Source organism: Chelonoidis abingdonii, chromosome 2 (assembly GCF_003597395.2).
Source record: "Chelonoidis abingdonii isolate Lonesome George chromosome 2, CheloAbing_2.0, whole genome shotgun sequence".
Taxonomy (NCBI): Eukaryota; Metazoa; Chordata; order Testudines; family Testudinidae; genus Chelonoidis; species Chelonoidis abingdonii.
The window spans coordinates 150,276,161-150,301,586 of NC_133770.1; the positions used below are offsets into that span (position 1 = coordinate 150,276,161).

Sequence of the window (25,426 nt, forward strand, 5' to 3'; positions counted from 1 at the left end):
CCCAGGGAGGCTGGAGCTCAGCCGGGAACGGCACCCTGGAGTCCTGAGTCCCAGGCCGCACCAGGTCTCCTCCCAGTCCATCCCTGACACCCCACAGCCTCCCCCCACTTCCCAAGGCCGGGCAGGGGCGGACCCTGGCGCCTTGCACAGTGTTTGCGTCCCAGACCTTTGGTCGGGTCAGATAAGGTGAACTCTTCAACTCACTTCAACCGCCTTAGGCCGGCCCCCTGGTCTCACCCATCCCCTTGTACTGGGCCCCCAGAACTCCTCTCTTGCCCCCTCCATGACGTGTGGGGGCTCTCCTGAGGGGAAGTGGTCACATTGGCTCAGCAGCACCAACTACGTTAGCTTCACAGCGCAGCCAGCAGGAACTTGGCGTCCTGCCCAGATCTGGCAAAACAAGGTCCTGGCATGTGCGGGCTGGAGGGCTGGCCTAGTTCTGCTGGGTTAACTCTCCCTGGCCCACAGCTCGCAGCCAGTGGCATGACTCAACCAGAGCAAGCCCACAGCACCCGCCGCCTGGCTCAGGGGCCACTACGCCCCGGACACAGCAGGCAGGGGGAGAAGGTTTCTTTAGGAAACGCCCTCTCCCAGCAGGGGGCTTTGCCGGGGCAGGGCAGCAGCGCTGGCTGTGGGTTGAGCTCCTGGCTACTCCATCCCTGGTCTCCCCCAGAAGGGAGTGCTGTGGGGGGAGCTCCCAACTACTCAAGCCCCAACCTTTCCCAGCAGGGGCCACTGCGGGGAGCAGGGCAGGAGTGCTGGCTGTGGGGCGCCCTTACACGTCTCGTGCCCAATGTCCCCGCATGCAGCAGCATGCCATCCCACGCACAGTGAGGAAGGAAAGCGTCTCTGGCTGGAACAGCCCCGACCAGCTCCTGGATCCTGTTTGCAAACACACAGTGGAGCCAAGGCTTCCTGGCAGGGTGCCGGCAGCGCGGGAATCCGGCCCGGCCCTCTGGAGCAAAGGGGTGGGAAGGCGGGGCAAAGGCTGCCCTCCCCCTTTGTGCCTGGTGCTGGTGGGGGAAGGGAAGCAGGCCTGGGGCTGGGACAATAACTGAAGCCCCCACTCCGCCCGGCAGCCTCCACCTCTCAGCCATGGAGCACCAGAGCAGGGGAAACAGTAAACCCTGGCTCCCTGCCACCGCCCGCTTCCCTTGTGTGTCGGAGACAAGCCTGTGGCCAGAGAACCCCACACTCCAGTCAGGGGCTCCCGATCCCCATGGGGAGCCTGGGATCCTGCCTCAGTAGGGACCTGTCTGCCTGCTGCCCCTCCACCTGCTAGGGGCAGGGGCATCCTCTCCCCATATGGGCGGTGCCTGGCTGAGCAGACAGAGGAGGCCTGTCTGGAGGGAGGGGGAAGGGGGCTGCTTGGCTGATGCTCCCAATGGGGGAGGGGAGCGCATGAGCTTAGCTGCAGGAACAGGGGCAGGATGCAACGGGGCTGCGGGGGCAGCAGCTGCACATCCCCCACCATGAGCTGCAGGGCTGGGGGGAGGCCTGAGAAGGAGCTGGGGGAGGGGTGTTCACAGGTGCTCTGCTTGTGACAGGAAAACTACAGCAAGGATTATTACATCTCCAGCATTGAGCCCCCCGCCCCCTTCCCCTGACCAGCTGGTCCTTAACTAATGACCCAGCCCCAGTGAACGGTGCTGAACTGACAGGATGTCCCCAGTCTCCAACTCCAAGCACCCACCAGGCTTCCAGACACCCATCTGAGCTCTGCCTACACCCACCGGGCACCTTAACAAAGACCTCACTTTTATTAAGTTCAACCCGCCGTCCCCTCGCTGCAATGTGCCAGCTGCCCAGCTAAAATCTCAGCTCTTTGGGTCAGGGACTTGTTGTTCTAGGTTTGTCCAACACCTGGCACTCTGGGGTCCAGGTCCGTGACTGGCACTCCTAGGCACCACTGCAGTGCAATTAATAGAGTAAGATAGAAAGTACTCAAGTTTAAGGTCCCACTAGTAGCATCAGCTCAGCACCTATGTTATGCTGCACATTTGATCCCAAAGAGAGGAACAGAGAATTCAAGTGTGAGCCCCGGGGCTGAGGTGGCAGTGCCATGGGAGTCTTAAATTCTGAACATAAGCAACAGCCATACTGAGTCAGACCAACGGTCCATCTAGCCCACTATCCTATCTTCTGACAGTGGCCAATGCCAGGTGCTCCAGAGGGAATGAACAGAACAGGAATCATCAATTCTGCACGTATTTTTTTGCTCTGATCTCTAAGAACATAGTGCTGCACTAACAAAGTTCTCTGGGTTGAATTTCCTAGGTTTTTTAAGAGGAAAAAAAAATTCATTGCTTTCAGATGTCCCTTCAACCAACAATAATGTTAATACTCCTAACCTGCACTCTTCATTGCTTTGCAAAGAATGGGAGAAACTGAGGCACACTTTCCCCTCACACAGTCACTTCCCTCCCTGGGTGCAGCCCCGGAAGAGGAATCCAAACTTAGGGAAGTGGCTTCACCAAGCATCTCGCAGGCTAGTGGGAGAACTGGCCATAGAACCCAGTCTCCTAAGTCCTTATCCAGTGCTATATCCACTAGGCCACACAGCCTCTCCAGGGCAATCTTCACTAGCTGTGCACAGATCCTGCAAACAGATCCAGACGAGCAGGGTCAGAGCCTCACCAGGGCTTTGTCCACACAGATCCGCTTGCAGGATCCCAGCCCTTGAGATTTAATATCTACTGCTCAAGCTCAGCGTGTGATTTTCAACCATTCGTACCTCAGTCACTAAACCAAAAATATTTGGTCTCCAACCCAAGCCAAGGCCACAGTCCCCAGGAAGGCCCTGGAGTCAAACTCAGCTGACTTTGCCCTGAATACGGCTGGATATTTTCCCCACCTCCAGTGACTCAAAGGGCTTTTGCTCAAATTTTCCAAAATAAAATAATTTTAAAAAAACAACAATTTCCTTCAGGCAAACCCCCCAAGCCTGGAAAATTCCTGCCCCAGACAGCGCATGTTTTGGAAAACTGTGAACATCCAAGGGCTCGTTTGGATTAAAACGTAGAAACAAAATCTCTCAAAGCCTTTTCGAAGAGCAAACAGCATGTTCTGGTCCAGTGTCAGACCCCATTTCTCCTTCCTCCTAGCTTTTCTTCCAGACTAAGCACAGCTGTATGCTAGAATATCAGTTGCAACAATGTGTCCCCTTTTATCACCCAAAGAGAGAAACACAGTAGGTCACATGCACACACTGCCATTATAAATTAACCCTGTAGTTACTGGATTAAAGTCCAGTGGCGTGCAAAGTACAGGTCTAACCTTCCTAATATCAGCATTATGAACCCACCTAACTCAGCTGTCTCCTATGCATTCAGATCATCAGGCTCTTTCCTCCACTGAAAGGCCCAGCCTGCTCACTAGGGGAAGGAGAGAGGTGTTTTGGCCCACGCACAGGTAGGGCCACCCAGAGGGGGTCAGGCAAGTGGGGCAATTTGCCCCAGGCCCCCAACAGAGTTTTCGGCAGGTCTTCAGCGGCAGGTCCTTCAGTGCCGCTGAACACACCCGGAGCAAGTGAAGGATCCTCTGCCAAGACCCGGAGCTTCTTCTGCTCCAGGTCTTCAGCGGCAAGGGCTTCTTCCACTCCACCTTCACTTGCTCCGGGACCTGCCGCCAAAGTGCCCCAGAGACCCAGAACAGAAGGACTCCCGCCGCCGAAGACTCCAGGCCCCCTGAATACTCTGGACGGTCCTGCACACAGGTCTGTTTGTGACCCCCCTCACCCATACACACCCAGCATCCCATAGGCCCAGCACTGCCATCCCAGCTAGCAGTGCTGGAGCAGTGTGGTTCCTGGCACTGCCCAAACACAGAACCCTTTTCCCTAGTGCTCAGCAAGGGGCCGGGCTGGGGTTTGACCAGCAAATAGCAGACCCTGATGCGACCCATGCACTGGTGGGGGGGGGGGGAGGGGGAAAGAAGTGCCAGGACTCTCCTCCAAAGCCCTGGGTGCAAGGGGGATGCCCACCTGCACCCCCCCGCCCCCCAAGAGAAGGGAATTCGATTCGGCTCTCTGACTGCCCACAACACAACGGCCACTTCAACACTACGTTCCTAGCACCAGGCCAGGGGCACAGATGCAGGTCGTGTTCCCTTCCCAGCACTGGGCACCCAGAGCCCGCTCCAGGGGCAAGATCTGGGTCGGGTTCTGTCCTAGCACCAGACACCCAGAGCCCGCTCCAGGGCCACAGAGCCAAGTTGGGTTCTCCTCCCAAGGACTGCACCCAGCCCTTATTCCATGGGGCAGGGATCAGCTTCTGAAATTCTGCTTTCAGTCTCGGCCTGGGGAATCCAGCCAGTGGGGCAGACAGCCAGACGTAAAATAAATCCTTACCCCAGCCCCCAGGGCACGGCCCCCAGGACATCCTGCTACTCCCCACCCCAGCTCTGCACTGCCCTTCCCCCAAACAAGAGACATCCATTAGTCAAGTCTCCTCCATCCCAACCACCCCCCATCCAGCATTCTTCCCCCTCTTACAACTGGTGACGCCTGCTGAGCTAATGGGGGTGGGGCTTTAACCAGCTCCCTGCTTCCCAGAGCCAACCAGCCAATCGGGGAGGGGGGGTCAGGGTCAGACCAGGCAGAGACCAAATTAAGGGATCTCTGCACAATGGCAAGCCCCACCAGGCCAGACCCCTCCCTCCGGAGTGACCCCTTACAGCTGGGCTCTGCACTCTCTTCCCCAAGGCTGGCAGGCAGGCCAGGGCTGGTAATCTAGCATGAGGGCACAGCAAGACCCAGTCCTAGCTCTGGCTGCAGTGGGCTTGCCCCAGCCAGGGGGGTCTCCCTGCAAGCCCCTCCCTGGGGTCTGTCTTGTGATGGAGACAAGCTGAAGCAGCTGGGACACCCGCCCACCCCCTCCCAGCCACAGTCCCTCTGGAACAGCATGGCCTTCTCCCTGCAGGAGCCAGCACCAAGAGAGGCTGCAGAGGGGAGCTTACAAACAAGAGATTTCACTGCAGGAAAACTCCTGCCACCTCCATCCCATGGCACCGTTGGGGAGGGCTGGGAGCTGTAGTCCCAGGCAGCCACCTGGGTGGGGCAAACCCCACAACATCTCTACCCAACTCTAGTGCTCCCTAAGGAGCTCCAAGCAAACATTAACCAATACAGCCCCAGGCTCATTATCCCTGTTAGGTGAGGGAAACTGAGGCACAAAGAGGTGATGGGATTTGACTGAGGTGACTGGCACAGAATCCAGGAGTCCAGGCTCCCCCACTTTAACCACTAGACCCCTTTCCCCTCCCAGAGCTGGAGACAGAACCCAGGAGCCCTGGCTCCCAGCCCCCTTGCTCTAACCACTAGCTCTCCCTCCCTTCCGCCTGTCCCATGTTAACACACTAACACCACACAACAGGATTTTGCCCAAGCCAAAGGGAAGGAGAAGAGCTAGGCAGCACTGCAGCTGGTATCCAGTCTCACCTGATTACTCAGGCTGAGAATCAGTTTTCAGACTCCCCTCTCTCTCCCTCCATTTTCATTGGCTCCTCACACAAGATCACCTGAAGTTGGATTTTTTTTTTTAAGAGATCAAAATTCTCAACAGTTTTTCAGCAAAACTGAAAAACCAAAACAAATCCACTTCCTTGCACAAGGGCATGTTCTATCCAGACTGCTATTGAGGGGGGCATCTGCAGACCCCCATACTCTGCTCTCTTCCTCCCTTTATCTGCATGAGACCAGTCCCTTGGCAAAAAGTCTGAGTTACGATTTCCTAAGATACCCATATTTAGGTGCCTGTCTTTGAGGATCTGGGCCTTGGAGACTCGGTGAATACAGACGCTTTTCACGCAGGTTGTAAGTACGCTTGCTGTGTTGGCACCCACTTTGCTGACTTCTAGCCTTTCAAACTAATTCAAGATGAGCACGGGAAAGGGGCTACACACCTTCAATTTGCATAGCTTGCAAAGAACGTTTTTAGAAACGACTGTGCAGATGGCATTTTAATCCAGTTAAGATCTGGCGTATTTTTGCCACGAAAGAAGTGCTCTGTTGGACAGGCTGAAGGGAAAAAGGAACATACTTGCACAGGAATTAAATGGTTTTTGGCAGGAAATTATTACAGAGATTCATCTTATAACAAAATGCCGGCTTCCCAGAGACTCCTCGACTTGCTTACTTAATGTTCCCACAAAGCATCTACCTTTTAAACAGAATGACAAATTTATTTCTTTTTTATTGTTATCAGCAAGACTTTGTATTGGAAAAATGTGACTTCTCTTCCTATGGAATTGTGGTATAGTAAAATATGAACTTGCTTTGTCACGGAAAAGCTTTCACATGCAAGAAACATTGAAAAGAAGATAGTTATTTAGAACTTGGTCATCTTTTTTTAGTGTACTCAAAGGAGGAGGGCTCCCCAGCCAGCAAGCCAGGTTCTTTAGCCAGGTTCTTTGACTATTAAGCTGATCCTGAATAAGTAAAAAGGAATGTATGATATAGTATGGCAAAGTTTTATTGTAACTTTGCCTTAATAAAAAGTTTAGAAGACAAACAAAAGAACTAATTCCAATCGTTTCCTTCAGACTTGGCTTGTTTGGCAGATCTCAGCAAGATCTAAAAATGAAGCCAAGTTTGAAAAAAAAACAGAGGTGTGGTTTTAAATGTTAAGAATGTTTAGGGATCACTATTAACATGAGATTTTCCTTTTCCCCACTTATTTATCTTTAAACAACTAGGAAATTAAACGCAAAACTACATTCCACTGTTACACGCATTCAAGTCAAGAACAGCAAAAGTTCAGGCCGACCACATATCTCCTTAACTCTGTCTCCTTGGGCCATTTGCATTATACCGTCATGCCCACATTCTCTTGGACACAAGTGTAGCTGCAAAAATGAAAGACACAATGTCATCCTGGGTTATGAGACCCTACAGTTGAAAGTTGTGTCAAAATGCAAGCACTTACAGGGGCACAGTTGATGGAGAACACAGACACAGGCACTTGGTTAAACTGTTCACTCTGATTTGGGCATGTCCTGACTCTTGATTGATTCGTTGTGGAATGTGTAAGCTGCATGATTAGCCTTGTTAATGGATGAATGAGGGTTGCAGTGTTAGCACGGATCCCGCAGCCCCTCTCCAAACCAGACACAGACTTCCCAGTCTTCCTGGGAACACCAGAGATTCGCTAACTCACAGAGCACTGGCACGGCCTCTGCAGCAGGGCAGAGATAAGGACCATGCGACTGTGTGTTAGAGACCATGGGGAGCCGCTGCAGGGCGATCCTCTCTCCAAGTGTCGGAGAGGCACTTGATGACCTCCCAGGGATGCAAAGACAATTCAGGGTACCTCATTCCATGCTGCACAGACCGTGCTATCCGTCAGGATGAAGGCCAGCTTGCCACCCCCACCCTTCTCCCATTGCCTCCCCCATAGCACTATAAAATTATCACACTCATGAAAATATCTGGTTGGGGGGAGGCCGTGCGTCCAGAGGAATCCCCCGCATCTCCTGTAGCCTGGCTGAGTGACCAGGTTGAGCACCAGAAGAACAGATGCCAGCCCGAGTTGCCCCATGCTGAGTAGGCAGGGGCATTCTGCCATATTGCAGAGTGTGTCTGTGTGTGAGATCACCAGTGCCTCTGTGATGGCTCAGATACAACAGCCCCCTCCAATGCCCCCCTCGGACCCCCCAACACACAATCCCTTCTCTCTGCCCTACTTGCCCTCCAGGGACCAGCTGGCCAGCTGAGTGTTCCAGCCCCGCACCCCTTGGCAAAGCCCGAGGTGAGGGTGAGAAGGGGGAGGAAATGTTTGAATTAGATTTCTCCGTAAGCTCATTATGCGGGAAGCAGTGTGAAGGGGTGACACGGCCCCACCAAGAGGAAATGCAGAGATGGGGCCACTTCGCCACAGATGGCCCAGGGTTCATCACCCGCCACCCATCCCAGATCAGGGCGGACGGCCCTGCAAGAGCAGCGGGGCCCTGCAGAGAGAGGGACAGCGAGCTGGCTATGTGGTTGAGCTGCAGGAGCACTAAGACAGAGCCCAGGGGTGGGGAGGAGAGCTGCTCCGAGCACCAGTGTTGCAGAGGAGAAGGCTCTCACAGTGCCAGTGCCAGAGACAAGGCAGGAGCCGAGTGGAGAAGCAAGTGACTCAGGGCCTGATCCTGCCTCTTATGGAGTCATGACAGGCGGGCAAGGACTCCATTCCCACTTGTAAATGACCTTGTAAGGCAATGGAAGGTCTACTCTGGAGTCCCCAACAAGCTGACCAGGTATGGAGACCTAGGAGGGCAGGCATGAGATGGATTCTGCCACAAATGGGGAGAGAGGGGCTGCTAGGCCCCCCTGCTGTGGACAGCAGCAACAGCCCCCGGGAGGGGACCCTGCCAAGGGCTAGTGGAGGAGGCTGCATTTAAAGGGGAGGGGGAGGAGAAGCAATACACAGGGTCAAGGAACATGCCAGGAATGGCCATACTCTGCTCCACCTACCAGCTCCCCAGGTCGTCCTGCCACTCCAGCACCCATCCAGCTGCCAGGCTGCAGGGCAAGGCCACGAGGTTCTGCCCCAAGTAGCCATCCTGTTGATCTAGCCTGTGCCACTGTCAATGCCCTGGGAAGGAGCCTCCAGCCACGTGTTTGTTCCGTGGGAGGTAAAATGAGGAGGGGGGTGCTCTTGGAGTTGACAAACGTGTTCTCTGCCTGCTCCCTCAGAGCTGCTGATGCCGCTCAATCCTGACCCACAGCCCCATGCAACCCCAGCCCTGGGTTTTCCCGGCCACAGCTCTGCCAGTGCCCCTCAATCCTGGCCTGCAGCCCCTGCTAGCCCAGCTGTGGGCCTTCAGCAGAAACTCCAAACAACACCAGTCTGTGTGATAGAAACACTGGAATCGCACTCCTCAGCCGATGCCCATAGCAGAATTGGGCATGCCAGACACGGGGCAGGAGGGAGTAGGACAGAACAAAGGACTGAGGTACAAGGCGCAACATCACACAAATAAGCACTCAGCCTGGAGCTGCTTCATTCCTGGCTGAGATTGTGGAGGCAAGAAATCCCCTGATGGGTCCTTCTGGAATAAGCTGTCCATGGGGAATATCCCTTCCTGACCCTGATCAGCAGCTGGCTCATGCCCCCTAGCAGGCAGATGATGTGTATCAGTGCCAGGGGACTGCATGGTGCCCCTCTGGGTCACAAGGAGCAGAGAAGAAAGGGTTATGGGGCTGGGAAGTCAAGGCAGCTGGAGATACCAGGTGACTGGGCTCAGGTGCTTTATACAGTCAGCAGGAAGACGGGGGCTGGGAGGGCTAGTAAGTGGCAATACCCCAGTTTCACACAGCAGCACCATCCTCTGCCCGGCCACATTATCCAGATACAAGGTCAAGTCTCTTCTGTCATTCATTACTCTTGCCTTCAGTACTATCCGAAGGCAGTGAGTTCCACAGGCTAATCATGTCCTGGGTTGATCTACGGACAAGCAAAGGTCTTTGGAGCAGGTCAAACAAGTTAAACAGCACTAGAGCTGGCAAACGCTTAAAGTGCCACCCAGGCGGTAGCACAGGTGCCTCCGTGTGGGGCACTCCCCTCTCTGAGTCAGGGATGGCTCTGCAGCCAGGAGGATTGGTGATACTGAGGGTCCTGCCCCCTGTCGGAGGGGAAGGACTCACCAGCGCTTTTTGCAAGAGGGTGGGCACTAAACCTGCTGTCTGGTCCAAACCTCCTCGCTGAGGGGAGGAAGGGATTCCTGCCTAGCATCATGTTGCTGTGCATGGCACCATCCCAGAGGTGGCCCCAATGTGCCAGAGTGCCAGTTGCAGAGAGATCTTACCCCCAGGGGGTCCATTTGCTGGGGAGTAGGTCAGGTGATGGGGATCAGCACCAAGCTTGCACAGAGAGCCTTTGAGCACTGCAGGGGTGATCAGAGACACTCCGGTACCACGGCTAAGCCTGGGAGAGGCTTGGACACAGTAGACGGGGTGAGGGAAGGTGCAGGGTGTGCTTTGTGGCAGGGGTGTAGTCTGCTTGGCTCCCCCAGCTCCTCTCCTTTGCCTGGGCCTCAGAGAGTGTTTGCCAGGCAGGGGCTCCCCTGCCCAGACAGGGCTTTGGCCTGGGACAGTGGAGGGTTGAGTAAAGCAGGGGGAGGGCAGGGGGTCAGGCCGCTCTCCTGATACTGCAGGGACATGGCAGGCCCAGGCCCAGGCCCAGGCCCAGGCCCAGCCCCAGCCTCATACCAACTCACAGCGCAGCATATCAGGCTACAGTGCAGAAGGGGCGCTGGGGGCATCTGTCTCCAGGTCCTAGGGTTCCCACCCCGCTTGCAGCCAGATCCCTGCCTCCCTGCTCAGCCTGGGGGAAGGTGGGAAGGGGCAGCTGGCAGCTCTAGAGGGGGCAGTGACTAACCCTTCCATGAGGCCCTGAGTCACTGGCGAGGCCTCATAGCCTGCGACCAGCTCTGCGGGGGTAGGCCGCAGCATGATGCCCAAAGCCTAGGGCCCTGGCATGGAGCCCTTGGGGGCTCTCTGACTCCCTGCCTACATGCCAAGGTGGCCTTGTTAATGGATGAATGAGGGTTGCAGTGTTAGCACGGATCCCGCAGCCCCTCTCCAAACCAGACACAGACTTCCCAGTCTTCCTGGGAACACCAGAGATTCGCTAACTCACAGAGCACTGGCACGGCCTCTGCAGCAGGGCAGAGATAAGGACCATGCGACTGTGTGTTAGAGACCATGGGGAGCCGCTGCAGGGCGATCCTCTCTCCAAGTGTCGGAGAGGCCAAGGTGGCACTCTGCCCAGGGCCAGCTCTAGGCAGTCCTCCAGCTCTGCCCTCCCAGCAGGTCCTGGAGGCAGGAGCCCTGGCTGGAGGTACCCTGGGCTCAGGCGCGGCCTGGGAGCCCTGCTGCTTATCCCGACCCTGCCAGTGCCAGACTGGCTGGAGGCAAGGGGAGACCGGGCAGAGTCAGCACTGGTGGGGGTGAGCCAGTTGGGGGGGAAAAGAGCCCACGGTTGGGGCAGCATGGGGTGCAGGTGGGGTAGGTTAGGAGGGAGAGCCCAGTGCTGGGGTGCCAGGGGCTGCAGGTTGGAGGGCAAGAGAGTCCAGGATTGGGGCAGCAGGGGATGCGGTGTGGGAGGGCACTGGTGTGTATAGGGTGAGAGCCTAGGGCTGGGGTGGGGAGCAGCCGAATTTTTTTTTTGCTTGGGCAGGCAAAAAACCTAGAGCCGGCCCTGACTCTGCCCCCATCACTCTTCTATTGCTGTGCTTGCCCCACCTGACCTGCACCTGTGCCAAGCCCTGCCCCAGCTCCCTGGCACACAGGCACCAGAGCCTGCTGGTAGAACTTGGGACACTGTAGCTACCAGACTCTGGCTGCCCTGATGGGAGCAGGAGCCAGGAGTGAGCCCATGCACTGGGCATGCTGAGCCTCATCTGGGGGCTGATGAGCCTTACCCCCACCCATGGGGCACCAGTGCCCTGTTTCAGACCTAGGTGCCATGCATCAGCAGCTGGCCCCTCCTGCACTCTGGGACACTCCCTCCCATTATTCCCACAGCCTGGCCTGTGCCATGGCAGAGCAGAGCTCTGCAGGGACAGCCACAATTGCCTTGGCCCTACTCCCGCGTGGCTGTTAGCACCTGGAACAGGGCCATGGCACATCCTGCAGCTTTGACCACGGCACGGGCACCGCATTCCCATGGTGGGGTGGGTGTGGAAGGGAAAATGTGCTGTCCTTCAGGAGCTGCTCCCAGTTGAATCCAATGTCCTGCAGTGGACGCGTTTAAACCAGCTTCTCTCCAGCATGGGTAGCAGCTAGTGGTCTCTCAAACTCCAAGCCAATGCTTGGCAAGAAAGGGACGTCTTCAGCACTGGCCCAGGGAGGATTCTGGAGAGCAGAGAGTCAAGGGGAGAGTGACCCCCTGCCCAGCAACATCTGAGGAGGGGCTTGGGGAGAGGGACAGCTCTGTACGTACATGCTCACCAGGAAAACTGAGGCAGGGGGCAAGGTCCTTGCACCCAAGCTCCCTATTAGCCGCCGGGCAGGGATGCCAGTTTGCCACAAGCCCCGTGCATTAGCCTTTTGTAAAATAGGCAGAAAGAATCCAATCCCGTCCCCTCCCCATCCCAAGGATGAAGAGCTAATCCATGGTCTTGAAGCAGAATGGTTGGGGGCCCCCGTGCTGGGGGTACCCTGGTGGCTGGGGGAGACGAGGCTCCTTCCCCCACCCCCACCTGGAGGGAAGGACCACTCTCCCCTAGGGCACAATTCTCTGGCTTCTCCGTGCTGCTCCTCCTGGGGAGCTGGGTTGAGGAAGGGCTCTGTCCTGAGCCTGCCAGGGCCCCTGCAGGTGCAGTATGGGATTGGGGGTGAGGGGTAAGTGCTGGGCCTGGTAGCTGGCTAGGGGGGAGGGGCGGGTGGACAAGATGTGCTGCAGGCCCCTCCAGGTGGACCTGCCCTGTGCTCCCTGGCGCTGACCGCCTGCCTGCGCATAGCTCCCCTGCAGCGCACATCTGTGCCCTCTGTGCTTCTTGCAGAATATGTTCCTGGAACAAGGAAACAGCCTGTTCCTTCCCAGGGATTATAGCGCAGGAGAGGAAGGGGGGGCCGACCTGTGAATCAGCAGTAGGGCAGGGGACCTCCTCCCTGAACCCAGGGGCAGAGGCAAACTTTGCAGCCTTAAACCCTTCCCTCTGCAATAGGTCTGAGGCCCTCTCTGCTCCTGTAGGAGGCCAGTCTTGGGAAACAGCAAAGCTGCTGGAGGCCAAAGCACATGGAACCACCCTGATGCAGTCCTCTGTGGAGTGTCAGCAAACCCACCCAGCGGTGGGGATGCATGGGGAGAACTGGGGTAGGTGCCCTGACACCCCCAGAACCCCTGGCACCTTGCCCACAGAGGAGGCCACTGAAGCAGCAGGACAGAGACTGCAGATCCTGAGATGCACTGACACTAGGCTCGAGGGAAGCAGTGCTGGCCTGGAGCTAGGGGCCTCACGCTGCAGGCATCCGGCTCAGCCACTCCATGTTAGCGGATGTGGATGAAACTCGCTCTGGCGTCTTGCCCCAGTGTGGGCTTTAATCCTGAAGCTTCCCTCCCCACCCTGCTGAAGCGGGGATCCCTGGGATCTGTACGCACAGGGCTCCATGCATGTGGGGTCATGGCCAAGCTCACAGGATTTAGTGATTTCTAACTGGGACTACTAACTTATTCCTCCTGCTGGGAGCAGCCGGGACTGGGAGCTCCCCGCCACAGCCAACTGCCCTGCTCCCCACAGTGCCCCCTGCTGGGGGAGGCCACAGCTGGAGTAGCCAGGAGCTCCCAACCCACTCCCCACAGCGCCTCCTGCTGGGAGAGGCTGGGGCTGGAGTAGCCAGGAACTCACACCCCGCTCCCCACAGCACCCCCTGCTGAGAGAGGTCACAGCTTGAGTAGCCGGGAGCTCCCTGCACTCCCACGCTCTTTCCAGCAGGCCCCCTCTGTAGCTGGTTTTGGGGCAGGGGTACTGTTCCGGGGAGGTTCCAGGGCCTGGGATGCTGCATGCTCCGAGGCCTGCAGGGTGGGTGGGTGGGGAGGAGAAGGTGCCTCCCCCTCCCCCTCCCGGCACAGATTCTAGGACTCTGAGCACAAGGTAAGGAGCCGGGGCCCAATGGGCACAGCCCTCCCTGCCCCTCAGGGCCAGGCTGTCCCGGGTGGGAGAGATCATCAGCACCGAGGGCCCAGGCACCTGGAAATGCAGTTGCCACTTCCTGGGGCAGTGGGGGAGGGGGGCACTCCTGGATGTGCCTCGGCATCTGCAGTTCCTGTGCAGGCCCCGGTGGTCTCTATGCCCCCGCAGCAGGGCAGAGCGCTGAAGTCTCCACACACAGCTGCTCGGCGTAGAGGGAGGGGTGGGAGTGTCACCCAGCAAACTGTGCTGGGCACAGTCCCATGGCCCCTTCTACTAGGGAATCCCCCCCACCCCACTAGGAGAGAGCCCCCTCTGGAGTGTGGCATCAGAGTGGCAATGGAGAGGTGCCTGCAGCCCACAGGAGGGTCAGACCACCCGCACAGCTAGTCAATGGCTGATCTCCAGCTGGGCCAGTGCCCAGCCAAAAGGGGGGGGGGGGGAAATGGTAAGGGGAGGGTCCAAGGGTGGGAGCAGCAGGAATGGGGTGACATTGAGACTGAATAGCAGAACCGCTGGCTCCAGCAAGCTGCAAGGCTGTCTCCTGGGATGCTGGAGCAAGGGGATTTTGAACTGGGAGCACTGAGGCAGTATCTGAGCCTTGCACATTGGGGAGCTCCTCATGGAAAGGATGCAGCATCCCCACCCGGTGCCTAGGACTTGCCATCTCTCTGCTCCCCACTCATGTCCCTCTCCAGCAACTCTTTCTACTGGGCAGCCTGGTGCCAAGGGACGGATCCACGCAAGGCACTCTGTGCACTGAGCTCTCAGCCAAGAAGCAGCCATGAGGCCTTTGTGTGCAGCCAGGCAGGGAAGGTAACCTGATCCTGGAAAGGGGAGACGCACCCCAGCCCTGCCCAGCAGAGCCCAGCTGGCAGCCTGCCAGGAACCCAAGAGCTGCAGCTCTTTGGCTTGAAGTGTAGATGGCAGCTGCCCTTGTGTTTAACATGGAGGTGCAGGCCCTGGCAACAACAGCATCCAATGGCACTGCCTTCCCTGAGCCCCACCACTTGGTGAAAGAGGGGCAGCATGCTGGCCCAAGGAGCAGACACTTGTGCTGCCCAGTGGCAGCTCCAGCAGAACCCACACTGTGCGGGGGGATAGGCACCAACAGCAAAGCAGGGGACTCTGGGGGGCTGGGCTCCTGCCCCATCACAGCAGTGGGACCTCCTCAGGCAGGGAAGTGAGGACATGGGCACAGGTCCAGCACTGAGACATGGCAGCGGTGCCTGGGCTCCCTGGATTTAATCACAGGTAGAGAGTGTGGCTCTGCTGACCACGGCGACCCCATGAGTGCCGTGTGCCCAGCCATGCCATCCCCTTACCACCTGCAAACTCCTCCGGGGCCTGGCATCAAAGCCCCTTGGCCAGGGTGCCATGCACAGGGCACTTCATGAGGGACAGAGTTGGTGAAACACACTGCGCTGTGGCTATTGTCCGCCTCCCTGCAGAGCAGAGCTCGGGTGGCCTGGAGAGGCCAGGCATTAATCCCACTCCTGGGCCAAATGTGGGCCTGGCTAGCAGAGAACACCCCCTCCTGCGTCCTCCACCAAAAACCCTGCAGGCCAAGTCCTAACTTTGGCGATATCTACAAAGCGCCCCCACGCGCACACACACACCCTGCAGTGCCAGCCCTGATCCTGGACCTCATTATCCACTTCTACTGACAAGGCAGGTGCCCAGCTGGCTCTCCCAGAGGTTGTGCAAGTGATCACAGGAGCCAGAGGCAACTAAAGGCAGCAGATCCAACTCTGATACGCCACAGGGACACTGAGCTATGGGGAAGCTGCTCCAGGGCTGAGGACTCGGCAGAACCCAGGTTGGAACCGGATGGGCCCAGAGTGCAGGGTGGGTGGGGTAGCACCTCCCCTTCCAACACTCTGCAGGAGCAGGGGGCACACATGCCGAATGGGGATGGCTAGAGAGTCGCATGGCTGGATTTAGTGCTGGTCGCAGGAGCTGGCTGGAGAGCCCTGGATGCTGGGCAGATACGAGCAGAGAAGTCTGCTTCTGCCACCATATCTCCCCTCCCCTGGAGAAACCAGCCAGTCTCTGGGACCAGGGGGTCCTGGAATCCTGCAGAAGCTGCCAGTAAATGGGAGCTGATGGGGCAGTACCATGTGTGCTGAGAACACAAGGGGCTAAGTGAACTCCATTGCTGTCCCCAGCTCTCTAGGTCCTTCTCTGGCCCAGCGCGTCGGAGCCTTGCAACACATTGATCCAGTTGACATCTGCCAGGCTGTCTTAGCCTTCACACCCTCGGGGTTCACCCTGCAGCAGGATTCTCACAAATGGGGGGCCCTATCACCCTAGTGGGGCCGAATCCCATAGGGGAACTCTGAGCAGGCCGGAGAACTGTCAGTCCCCACAGCAGGAGGGCCAGACACAGGTGAGGCAGGGCATCCCAGCACTGCACAGGGAACGAATGTGGGGGGAGGCGTAAGAGAGACATTGAGCTGGGGGAGGGACAGAGAGAGGCTGGGCTGCCAGGGCACAACTCAGCCAGGGCGGCTGGCCTGGCTGAGGTGCCTGACCCCAACAGATGATTGTTGGCTGGGTAGCCCAAGCGGAGGGAGGCACCAACCTCCGCCCTCTCAGCTGCTTAGATGCCTAGGTCCCACTCCACCAGGGCAGGACCTGGACTAACAAACGGGTTGGGAAAGGCCCCCTGCCACTCATCCTCTGGGTTCTGACCCCAGGCCAGCCAGGCCCCGAGAGAATGGGCGGAGGGCGTTCCTGGAGGGATCGGGCTGGAGTTCAGAATAAAAATCGGCCATTTACAGTCTAGAAACGATCACACATGGCTTGCACATGCTGTCCCTGATGCACACACATGCTGTCTCATGCTCTCCCAGTGACACACAAACACTCCAGTATCTCTCCCCCTTAGCCTGTAAATAACAAAGCTGATCTCTTTGAACTAGAGTTGGGGGGAGGGCACCAGGGGGAGCCCAAGCATCTCTGGGAGCCCCTGGGGATGGGGTGGGGTGGCTGGGACATGGAGGAGTCACTCACACACACAGCAGCTTTCCAGGAGCCCGTGTTGCCCCCATGGGGGGGGGGGTGGGGAGGGGAATGACACACTGGGGGAGGGGATCATGCTAATCATTACAGAGAATGCCAGGAATGAGCGTACCAGCCACCCACCCACCACTCCCTGCCTGGTTGGATCTCCACCCCACTCCCCTGTGGGGGCACTCACACACCTCTAGGTAGGGGAAGGGGAAATCACAGGGACTTTCCACACTGCCCCTCCCCCCCCAGGGTGGGGGCTCTGAAGTGACTTGCTCTGCTCCCAGCCTGGGGCAGTGGCTGGTATCAGGGGCTCCCCCGGCCCAGCGTTCACTTACCAGGACCATGGGACTCCCCCCACCCACCCCCACCCAGACGTGTACATCCAGTGCTGGGCAGGCTCCATCCTCACAGGACAGGACGCCCTGCTGGGGTCCCTGCGAGGGCCACAGGAGATCAGGAAGCACAGAACCCAAGCCTAGGGGCTCAGGCTGGGTTGGGGCCCTGGTGCCAGCTGGCCAAGGGGCTGAGAACAAGGCTGGGGAAGGTGATGTCTGCTCTCTCTGTGCTCCATGCTCCTCTGGCACTGGCCCCCATTGTGGCCCCTTGGCAGCACCCAGAAGCTCTCTATGGCTCCGCTAACATTGAACAGTTGGATGCAGGAGCGGGATGGGACAGGGAAGGGGCAACACACAGAGAAATCAGCAGGCCAGGGGCCTCAGCAGGAAAAGGGGAAAGGCCAGGGGGCAGCCTTCCACCGCAGGGAGCGGGCTGCATTTGGGCTGGTAGCACCAGGGCAGCAAGCAGAGCTGCATCCAGATGGGCAGGAAACAGAAGCCTCAAGTATAGCCATTCCAGGGCCCATGACCCCACTGCAGCTGGTTGGCTGGCAGAGGCATGTGGCCTCCTGCCCGGGGACCCTACTCCCCTAACTCGCTACAGGGTTCCTGGTCACCCTCACACACAGGGGCAGGGCACCAAGCACTGGTGATGCCGGGCCCCATGGAGCTAAGAAGAGTCTCTCCCTCCCCCAGGCCTGCCCCAGTGGGGCTGGGGTAATTCCAGGCTGATGGCTGGGTTTCTGCTGTAGGCCAGATGCAGACACTTTCAGTTCCCTCTGGTCTCCGCTCCTGGTGGGAGGTGCTGAGCCCCAGCGCAACTGTGACACCCAGCCAGCCGCACAGTGGCTCAGATCCAGAGCAGCTGAGCCAGCACTCGGCTGTCCCTCCCCCAGTACAGCGTATCTGATCTGCTCTGACCCAGATTCCCAGGGGCCTGAGACACTGCAATTGGGGAACAAAACAACGGGCCGGCTCCATGCGTGGCCCCGGCCGCTCGCCCGGCTCTTCCCGCCAGAGCCTCCTTCTCTACAGAGCCCACCTGTTGTTTCCAATCACCCTCCAGCAGTGAGGGCACACCCCCGTCCTTCAGGGTCCTTAAGTGACAAGGCAAGATCTGAGGTGCAGTCACATCGCAGCCAGGTCCCCTTGAGCTGGGAGGGATAGGGAGGAAAAAAATACATGCACTCGCTGTCCCAGCCCCCTTGACACAAAGTTCTCTGCCAGAGGGACCCTCCCTATCCCACCCCCGATGGTGGCCTGGAAAGCGATGGGATCAGACATCCCCACTGGAAGTTTAAGGCATTATCTTAGGTGGCACAACCCTGCCCTCCTCCCGGGGATGCTCCCCAACCCAAAGGATGGGGGTCAGGGTCACCTGGATGCAGCTCGGAATTTTACTCACAATTCCATTCCCAGGTTCACCCCCCCTCCCCCTTCTCCCCAGGTAGGATCAAACTATGGAGGGGCAGGCCCCGATTCCTCCACCCCACGCCTAGGAGTAGCAAGGAGAGATGGGCCCAATCCCCTCAGGGCCTGCCGAGCAGAGCCCCTCATGCAATGGGAGCTGTTAGCCCGACCCCACCCCCATAGGGAGGGGGTACCTCCCACTCAAAGGGACTGGCTCTGCCATCAGAGGCTCCTTTGTCATGGAAAAGAATCTATGTGCTGGCCCCAGGACCTTTCACCTGCACCACCCCACGGCAGTGCCCCAGTGGGGCAGGGTCTTGTTACACAAACGGGCATGCACACATGCTCCTCCTCCTCCAGGGCACGTGCACATGCGTGTGAGACCCTCCCCAGGCATACACACCAGGACACATGATCTACTCCTACTGCTCCTAGTCCAGAAAGGGCCATAGCCATGAGAGGCTCCAGCTGAGCAGCCCCAGGGGAATTTCTCTCCCCAGTTGCCCAAGGCCCTGTGACTCCGCTGGTGCTAGTTAAGCCCCCTCCCCCGCAGGCTGGCTGGGCCATGTTGGAAACTCGCTGGAATCACAGCCTCTCTGACTGGGGGACTCCAGCCACCCACCCCCTAAGGGATCTCTCCCCACCAGGGCATGAAGCACTGAGTGGCCTGGCACCAAGCTCCGGGCACGGGCTGCACGGGAGCTGATCTCCAGTAGTTCTAACATTGGCTGGGGAAGCAGCTATATATCCGGAGCTGCTGCAGCATAAATCTCCATTTATCCTCCTGGCCTGGAGTGAGTATGTAGAAGCGGCAGGTTGGTTACGTGTTAAAGTGAGGCTGCTGCTTTCAGGAGCCTGACGCAAGGCTCCTGGGAGCAAGTTTTCTGAGGCACTGGGCCCTTGCAGCTCCCAGTCAGTGAAAACATCCACTGTCGGGATGTCGGAGGATCAACAGGCAAAATGGACTGTGCTGGGACACTGACTTAGGATGCTGATAGACTGGGATCCAGTCCTCCCATAATCTGCTGCATTAAGCTAAATAGATGGAGCTCCTGGAGTCTCTCACTAGAAGGCATGTTTTCTAAACCCTGAGTCAGTCTCCTGACTCTTCTCCACCCCCCTCGCCAATTTATCAACATCCTCCTTGAATTGTGAGCACCAGACCCGGACACAGGATTCCAGCAGTGGTTGCACCAGTGCCACCTACAGAGGGAAAAGAAGTGCTCTGCTCCGACTCCACATTCTGCTGCTTCCGTAACCCAGGATCACATTAGCTCCTTTTGGCCACAGCGATGCACTGGGAGCTTGGGTTCAGCTGACTGTGGGAGCAGAAAGGGCAAGGACTAGCTAAGCCATTATAGGAAGATTGCAGCAAGGGCTTCCCCATGCCCATAGTACCTAATGCCGGGCACCCACAGCACCCCAAGCCCAGGAGGGCAGAAAGCAGAGCTACAGCCTTGACCCCACCACCCCCCCGCCCCAACACATACACCCCTGGACCCAGTGGTCTAAGTCACAAGCCTTCCCCATGAGCCGGCCTTCAGCCAAGGATCTCCAAGCCCTTTCCCGACAATAAAATATAAGCACTCCTGTGTTACCGATGCAGATGCTGAAGCACAGAGAGATGTCTGGGCTCCCATGCTCACATTCACAGAGGTTCTAGACACCAGAGGATTCGGGGATGCTTCCATTCCAAACCTGCCTTCTCAGTTGCTTCTAACTTTTCAGCCCCAAAACTCACTTCTTGGCTTTTTTTATTTGGCTTTTTTTATTTTCCCAACCAGGGAAATCCAGTGATGCCTTGTGGGGCAGAGGAGAAGAGTGGGTCACTCACAGATATTTTTCACTCCCCTTGCTAATGGAAGTGATACATTCCCCAGAGCCCACACAGTCCCTCTCTTTTAAGATCCCCAAGAGCTTGACACTTTCCCCTTGGCAAACACAGCTCTGTAGCGCTCTCTCTTTGGCTTTGCAGCCAGCCACTTGCGCACCGCCTGATGGCACAGGAATGCTCTGGCAAAGGTCTACAGAACAAGCCACGGTAGAGCAGATACACCATCACCCTGGGGTGAAAGATCATGGGAGTCTCTGCAACAGTGACTGGAAGTGTGAAGGCGGTGGCTTGATTGCCTTGGAGTTTAACTACTAAGCAGCTCTGTGCCTGGCTAGCATTCAGAGGGGACACAGTGGCATGAGACTGCTTCAAGATACGGTTTAGCAAAGGTTGGGACCCTCTGTTTCCCAGCTTCCCCCAAGAGAAAGCATATTGCCCTTTGGTCTGTGCATGCCCTGTTCTGTGCTTGCTTTCTCAGGGCCCCCATGGGTCAAGATCAGACTCATCTTGTGGCTGCTGGCATTTCAGCCCCAGCGGCATGTCCATACAGTCCCAGCCATCAAGAGGGGCCAGGTGCTGCAGCATGCTCACTGATCGCAGGTGAGGGGCTGTCACATGGATGCTGACTGCTTGTTTTCTCCGATCTATTGGGAGCCAGTTCCATTGCTTGACACAGCAGGACCAATTCACTAGGGAGCAAGATTAATGACAGATGGGCTCCGCTGCCCACTTACTTATGGCTGGCCTGAGTGCATCACTTCACATTCTTTTACTCCCCTCACCGCCCCTCGGGCTCAACCCACCCTCTGCTGTCCCCCCACCTCCTGCCAACCAGGCAGCCAGGGATGCAGCACACCCTGACCTTCCAAGACACTCACCCGGGGCCCGCCCAGCATTATATAAGCGGGTGGGTGGATGAGCCTCTGCTTAACCTAGTTACCTAGTGAACTATTTTCAACGCGCACCCGAGCCAACATGCAAGCTGTGAACCTGCCAGGACAGCAGACACCGCACCCAGATACGGAGTCAGCCACTGTTCTAGCAACAGCGAGGGGCAGAGCAGGGGACCTGGGAGTTTCATCTGATTACAGCGAGGAGGGTTTGCAGCGGAGGCCGGGAGGCAGCGTCTACCTCATTTCTGCCCCTCTCTGGACTTGGGGAAAAGGGCCTTCCAATGAAAGCACAAGGCCCTGCTAGGGTCTGACTGTCTGAGGGCTCCATCCCCTGGGATGGCCGCTAGTGGGCCAAGCTTGGGGGCCTGGAGTTAGACCTTCTCCCCACAGCCAACCCAGACTTCCGGCCCTCCTTCCACAGCTCTGCCCCCCTGCAACCCCACATGCTAGGACCCACACGTCTGGCCTCCTGCTGGGCCGAAGCCCAGCCTGAGCTTGGGGCTCCAGCAGAAGTCACACTGCGAAGGGGGCAGTCGTGAAGGAGCCAGGGCGTTTCTGGCAGGGCTGAAGCAGACACCAGAGCGGCCTGCACTGCCACGCTCAGGATGGAGTTCACGATCCACAGGCATGGGGCTGAAAGTCTAGGTGGAGATGTCACTTGGCAAGAAGTCTCCCTCTCTTCCCCAAATCCCTGCTGCTCGGGGAAATCCCCTGCACAGGACAGGAGGAAAACCACAGGAGTCTCTCAAAGGGGGTGGGGGGGAGGGAGATGTTCTCTGTGAGTCTTGGCCATAACAATCATTCATGCGTGGGCACTGCTCAAAAGAGCCCTGGAGCTGGAAGCTGCCACGCCCCCACCCTAAAGCCACCTCTGACTTCGCCATGGATTCCAGTGCCTGATTTTTGACTCTTCCTGTGTGTGGACGGGATAGTGAAGAGCCAACACACTGCGATTACTCTAGAGAGCTAGTCCACTGGGACAGTACCTATGCAGAGTCACCGGAACGTAAGCCCGTTCATAGCAGTGGGACACAAACTTGGCTTACACCACGGCTCTGGACCATCTCATCTGTGGGACCAGTGCTGCCAGCTCTTAGGAAACCAGGGAACAAAGTCACACCACAGCAGCAGGCTCCACCCAGCTTCCCCATCCCAGTGCATCCCACAGTGTAAACCAACCAACCCTTTCCAGGAGGTCATGCTACAGTGCCCAAAAGGGGTGGCGTCAAACGGACAATAGATGGGCATGCCAGGCCAGGGCTGAAGCTAGTGGATTCTAGAGAAGACACTTAAGCAGAGGCCTGGCCTCCAGGAGGGTGGAGGAAGGTGGGATTTAGGAGACCAACGGTCAGGAGATATTCCCAGTGTGCACTGTGTTACACTGATGGTTAAGGCTGCGGCGGGTCCCAACAAGCTGGGCCAATGGACCTGCAGCACTGCTGGCAGCCAAAGTGCCAGACCAGCCAGATTGCCTGATTAAGTTGCAGCCCTTGGTGTCCCAATGGTGGGAAGAACGTGACCCTGCTCAGCCAAGCATTACCCAGCCATCAGGTGGCCACAGAGTGCAAACAGGCTTCCCGGGGGTGGGGCCAGATACCATATTTTAGCCTCACAAATGCTCATCACAGTAAATATCCCTAGCCACACACCCCCACAACGAGCTCCCCCTCCAACCTCCTGCCACATGTCCCCACCTGGCCTGGATCTCTGCCAAAAAACCCCAATGCACTGGTACAAAGCCGTCCAAACGCTGGGGTAAAATAGACCAGCTTAGAGACCAAACCACAAAAGACTCCTGCAGCAGTTGCCCCGTCCCCTGTCTGCGGCCTCTCAGTCCACCCAGCTGTGACAAACTGGGGGTTCTGCCCACACCACTTCTGAATCATGGCTGATATTATATTGGATCATGAAATCCCTGGTAGGAAAAAAGCCTCTGGGTATGTGGATCGCCCATCAGATAGCAGGGCTGGGCCCCCACTGTGACCAATCAGTACCCACAGATCCTCTGTTCAAAGTAAAACATCCCCAGAAGCCAAGAACTGCTGCTGCTGGATCAGCTGCTTGTCCCCAAGGCCCCAGCAATGCAAACAGCCTCTTTGGAGGATCACAGCCATGTGTGCCCCACGACTCATGGGCCTGTGTTATGCCAGAGGAGAAAAAGGCAACACCACCTGGAGAGACTCTCTGTGCTCCCAACCCAGCATCCTCAAAGCTGGGAAATGCAGTGGGTGGGCCAGGCCCAGTCGGGAGAAGCCACCTGGACCTGTGATGGCCAGTCTGCAGGAGGAGAGATTCCCCCATTGCCAACGGCGTACCAGACAACAGCAAGAAGGCAGAAAACCTCTGGTGGCACTGATAAGCCATTGCTTGGGCGCTACTGGGCAGAAACCAGAAGCAGCCTGCAGCTCATTCACTTAAACCAACACGCCACAGAGACACTGTCCAGGGCCTGAAAACCGGCTGGAACAGCCTGAGTGTCAATCTAGGACAAGCTCAAGGATTCCGCCCCCCACGCCCTCCGCCGGCCCAAGGCCTCTCCCTTCTCATCCATCTGCACTCAGCTGGGCCGGAGTCCTTGGCTGGAGCCAAGAGGGGGGAAGCCCCCAGACCGCAGGCACTGACTGGAAACCCCCAAGCCCACTCCCACGCAGACCAGGAAGCCTCGCGTGTGAATTCCCAGCAAACCTGGGCTCTCTGGCAGCTCTCGCCACCCCGGGGGCCCCCCTCCCAAGACCCCGGCCTCGACCAGCGCCTGGATCAGCCGCAGATCTGCCCTCTCTCTGCAGGCAGCCAGGCCCCAGGGCTGGCCCACAGCCCCAGACCCACTCCGAGCCCGTTCTTCCGGCTCCCTCCGGCATCCCCCGAAGGGGTCCTGCCCAGTGCCCTCCTCGCCTTGCCCAGAGCAGCGTCCCCCTCGCTCCCCCAGAACCTGCCCCACACTGCACAGGAAGCAGCAGCTGGGCGGCCAGCGGGGGCCCCGGATGGCGACCCCGCTCCCACCCCTCTAGCTGGCACCCGACCCACCTCGCCCATGGCATCAGCTCTGTTGCTATGGAAACCCACTTTTCCTGGGCATCCATCAGCCCGAACCCGAATTCAACCGCAACCAGAAGCATTTAAAAAAAAAAAAAATCAAACAAAAAAAATACCAACAAAAATGGCAGCTTCCCAGGCGGGGGCGGGGGAAGCCGGGGGACCCCCTCCCCGCCCTGGAGCACCCAGCTCCAGCGCCCCTGGCTTAGCCAGCCCCCCGATGCCTCCTTCCCCGCGGGCACCGGGCCGCTTGCAAAAGGTTTTCCTTCCATGCAACAAAGGAGACGGCGCAAAATATCCTCCCCTTCCCGCCGCCCCGGCCTCGGGGGGCGCCTTCCCCAGCTCCCGGCGGGCGCCTTCCCCAGCCCCCGGCGGGCATCCCCTTACCCTGGCACAGGGACGCCTCCGCCGCCCTGCTCAGCCTCGCCCCCGGGCCGTGCCCAGCCCCCGCTCCGGCCCAGCCACTTACCTTCCAAGGAGACAAAAATGGCCCTTTGCCTTCCTCGCCCTCTTCCTCCCGCGCGGCGTTGCTGGGCGTGGGGGGGGGCGGCGGCTCACTGATCCTGCTGCTGCCCGGCTCCATGGCTGGGGGCGGGGGGGCTCGGCGGTGGGGGAAGGGGGGAACTCGGTGGGTGCAACTAACAAAGCCCTGGCTCTGCGGCCCCTCCGTGCCCTGCCTCCGCTCCTGCCGCTGCCTGAGCCACCGCGGGGTGAGTGAGCCGCTGCGCGCAGCTCCCCACCTCCATCCTGCCTCCCTCCCAGCTCCAATTGCACAATAGCAGCCCGGCAGCCTCATCAATATTCATAGCCTGCTGGGAGGCTGAGCCCTCCCTCCCCCACCCAGGCGAAAGCAATGGAGCTCCTATCTGCAGGCAGGGGATTTGGGGGGGGGAGGGGGAGTTGGCTGCAGCCCCCCACCCCCACTCGGGGTGGGAAAGACAAACAAAGGGCTTTGCTCTCGGCTGGAGGCCGGGTTGGTGCACAGGGGCACTGGGGTTTCAGCCCGTGCAGGGAAAGGGCGACTGCGCGCCCCCACAGAGGTTGTCACCTGTGCGGGTGGCCCCCTTTTTTGAGGACGGTGTTCTGGGGGCTCCGCCCGCCTCGCCATGGGCTCGGGATCATCCCGCGCGACCTGGTTGCATGCCTACTTCCCAGCCACCCACCCCTGGCATTGTGACCCGCCAGAGAGTGGGGCGATGTGTGCCAGTTAGGAGGCCTCGGCTACAGTTCCCCATGAGAGTTTGGAGCCTAAATAGCCTTGGGGATCCAGGCCTTGGCCCTTTAGCTGATGC

General features: G+C 58.2%; 1 protein-coding gene across 2 annotated transcripts in view; it reads right to left on the bottom strand.

Annotated features, from left to right (window-relative positions):
- The window catches only part of ZMIZ2 (zinc finger MIZ-type containing 2), a 48,998-nt gene extending 24,093 nt beyond the window's left edge, over positions 1-24,905 (bottom strand). The window contains exon 1 of one of the 2 annotated variants that reach the window (XM_032774510.2): positions 24,604-24,905. In XM_032774510.2, coding sequence (XP_032630401.1) covers positions 24,604-24,717 — 114 coding nt within the window. In that variant the 5' untranslated portion in view covers positions 24,718-24,905. The remainder of the gene's footprint in view (positions 1-24,603) is intronic. The other variant, XM_032774511.2, reaches the window with a different exon arrangement.
- Between the last annotated feature and the right edge of the window lie 521 nt (positions 24,906-25,426).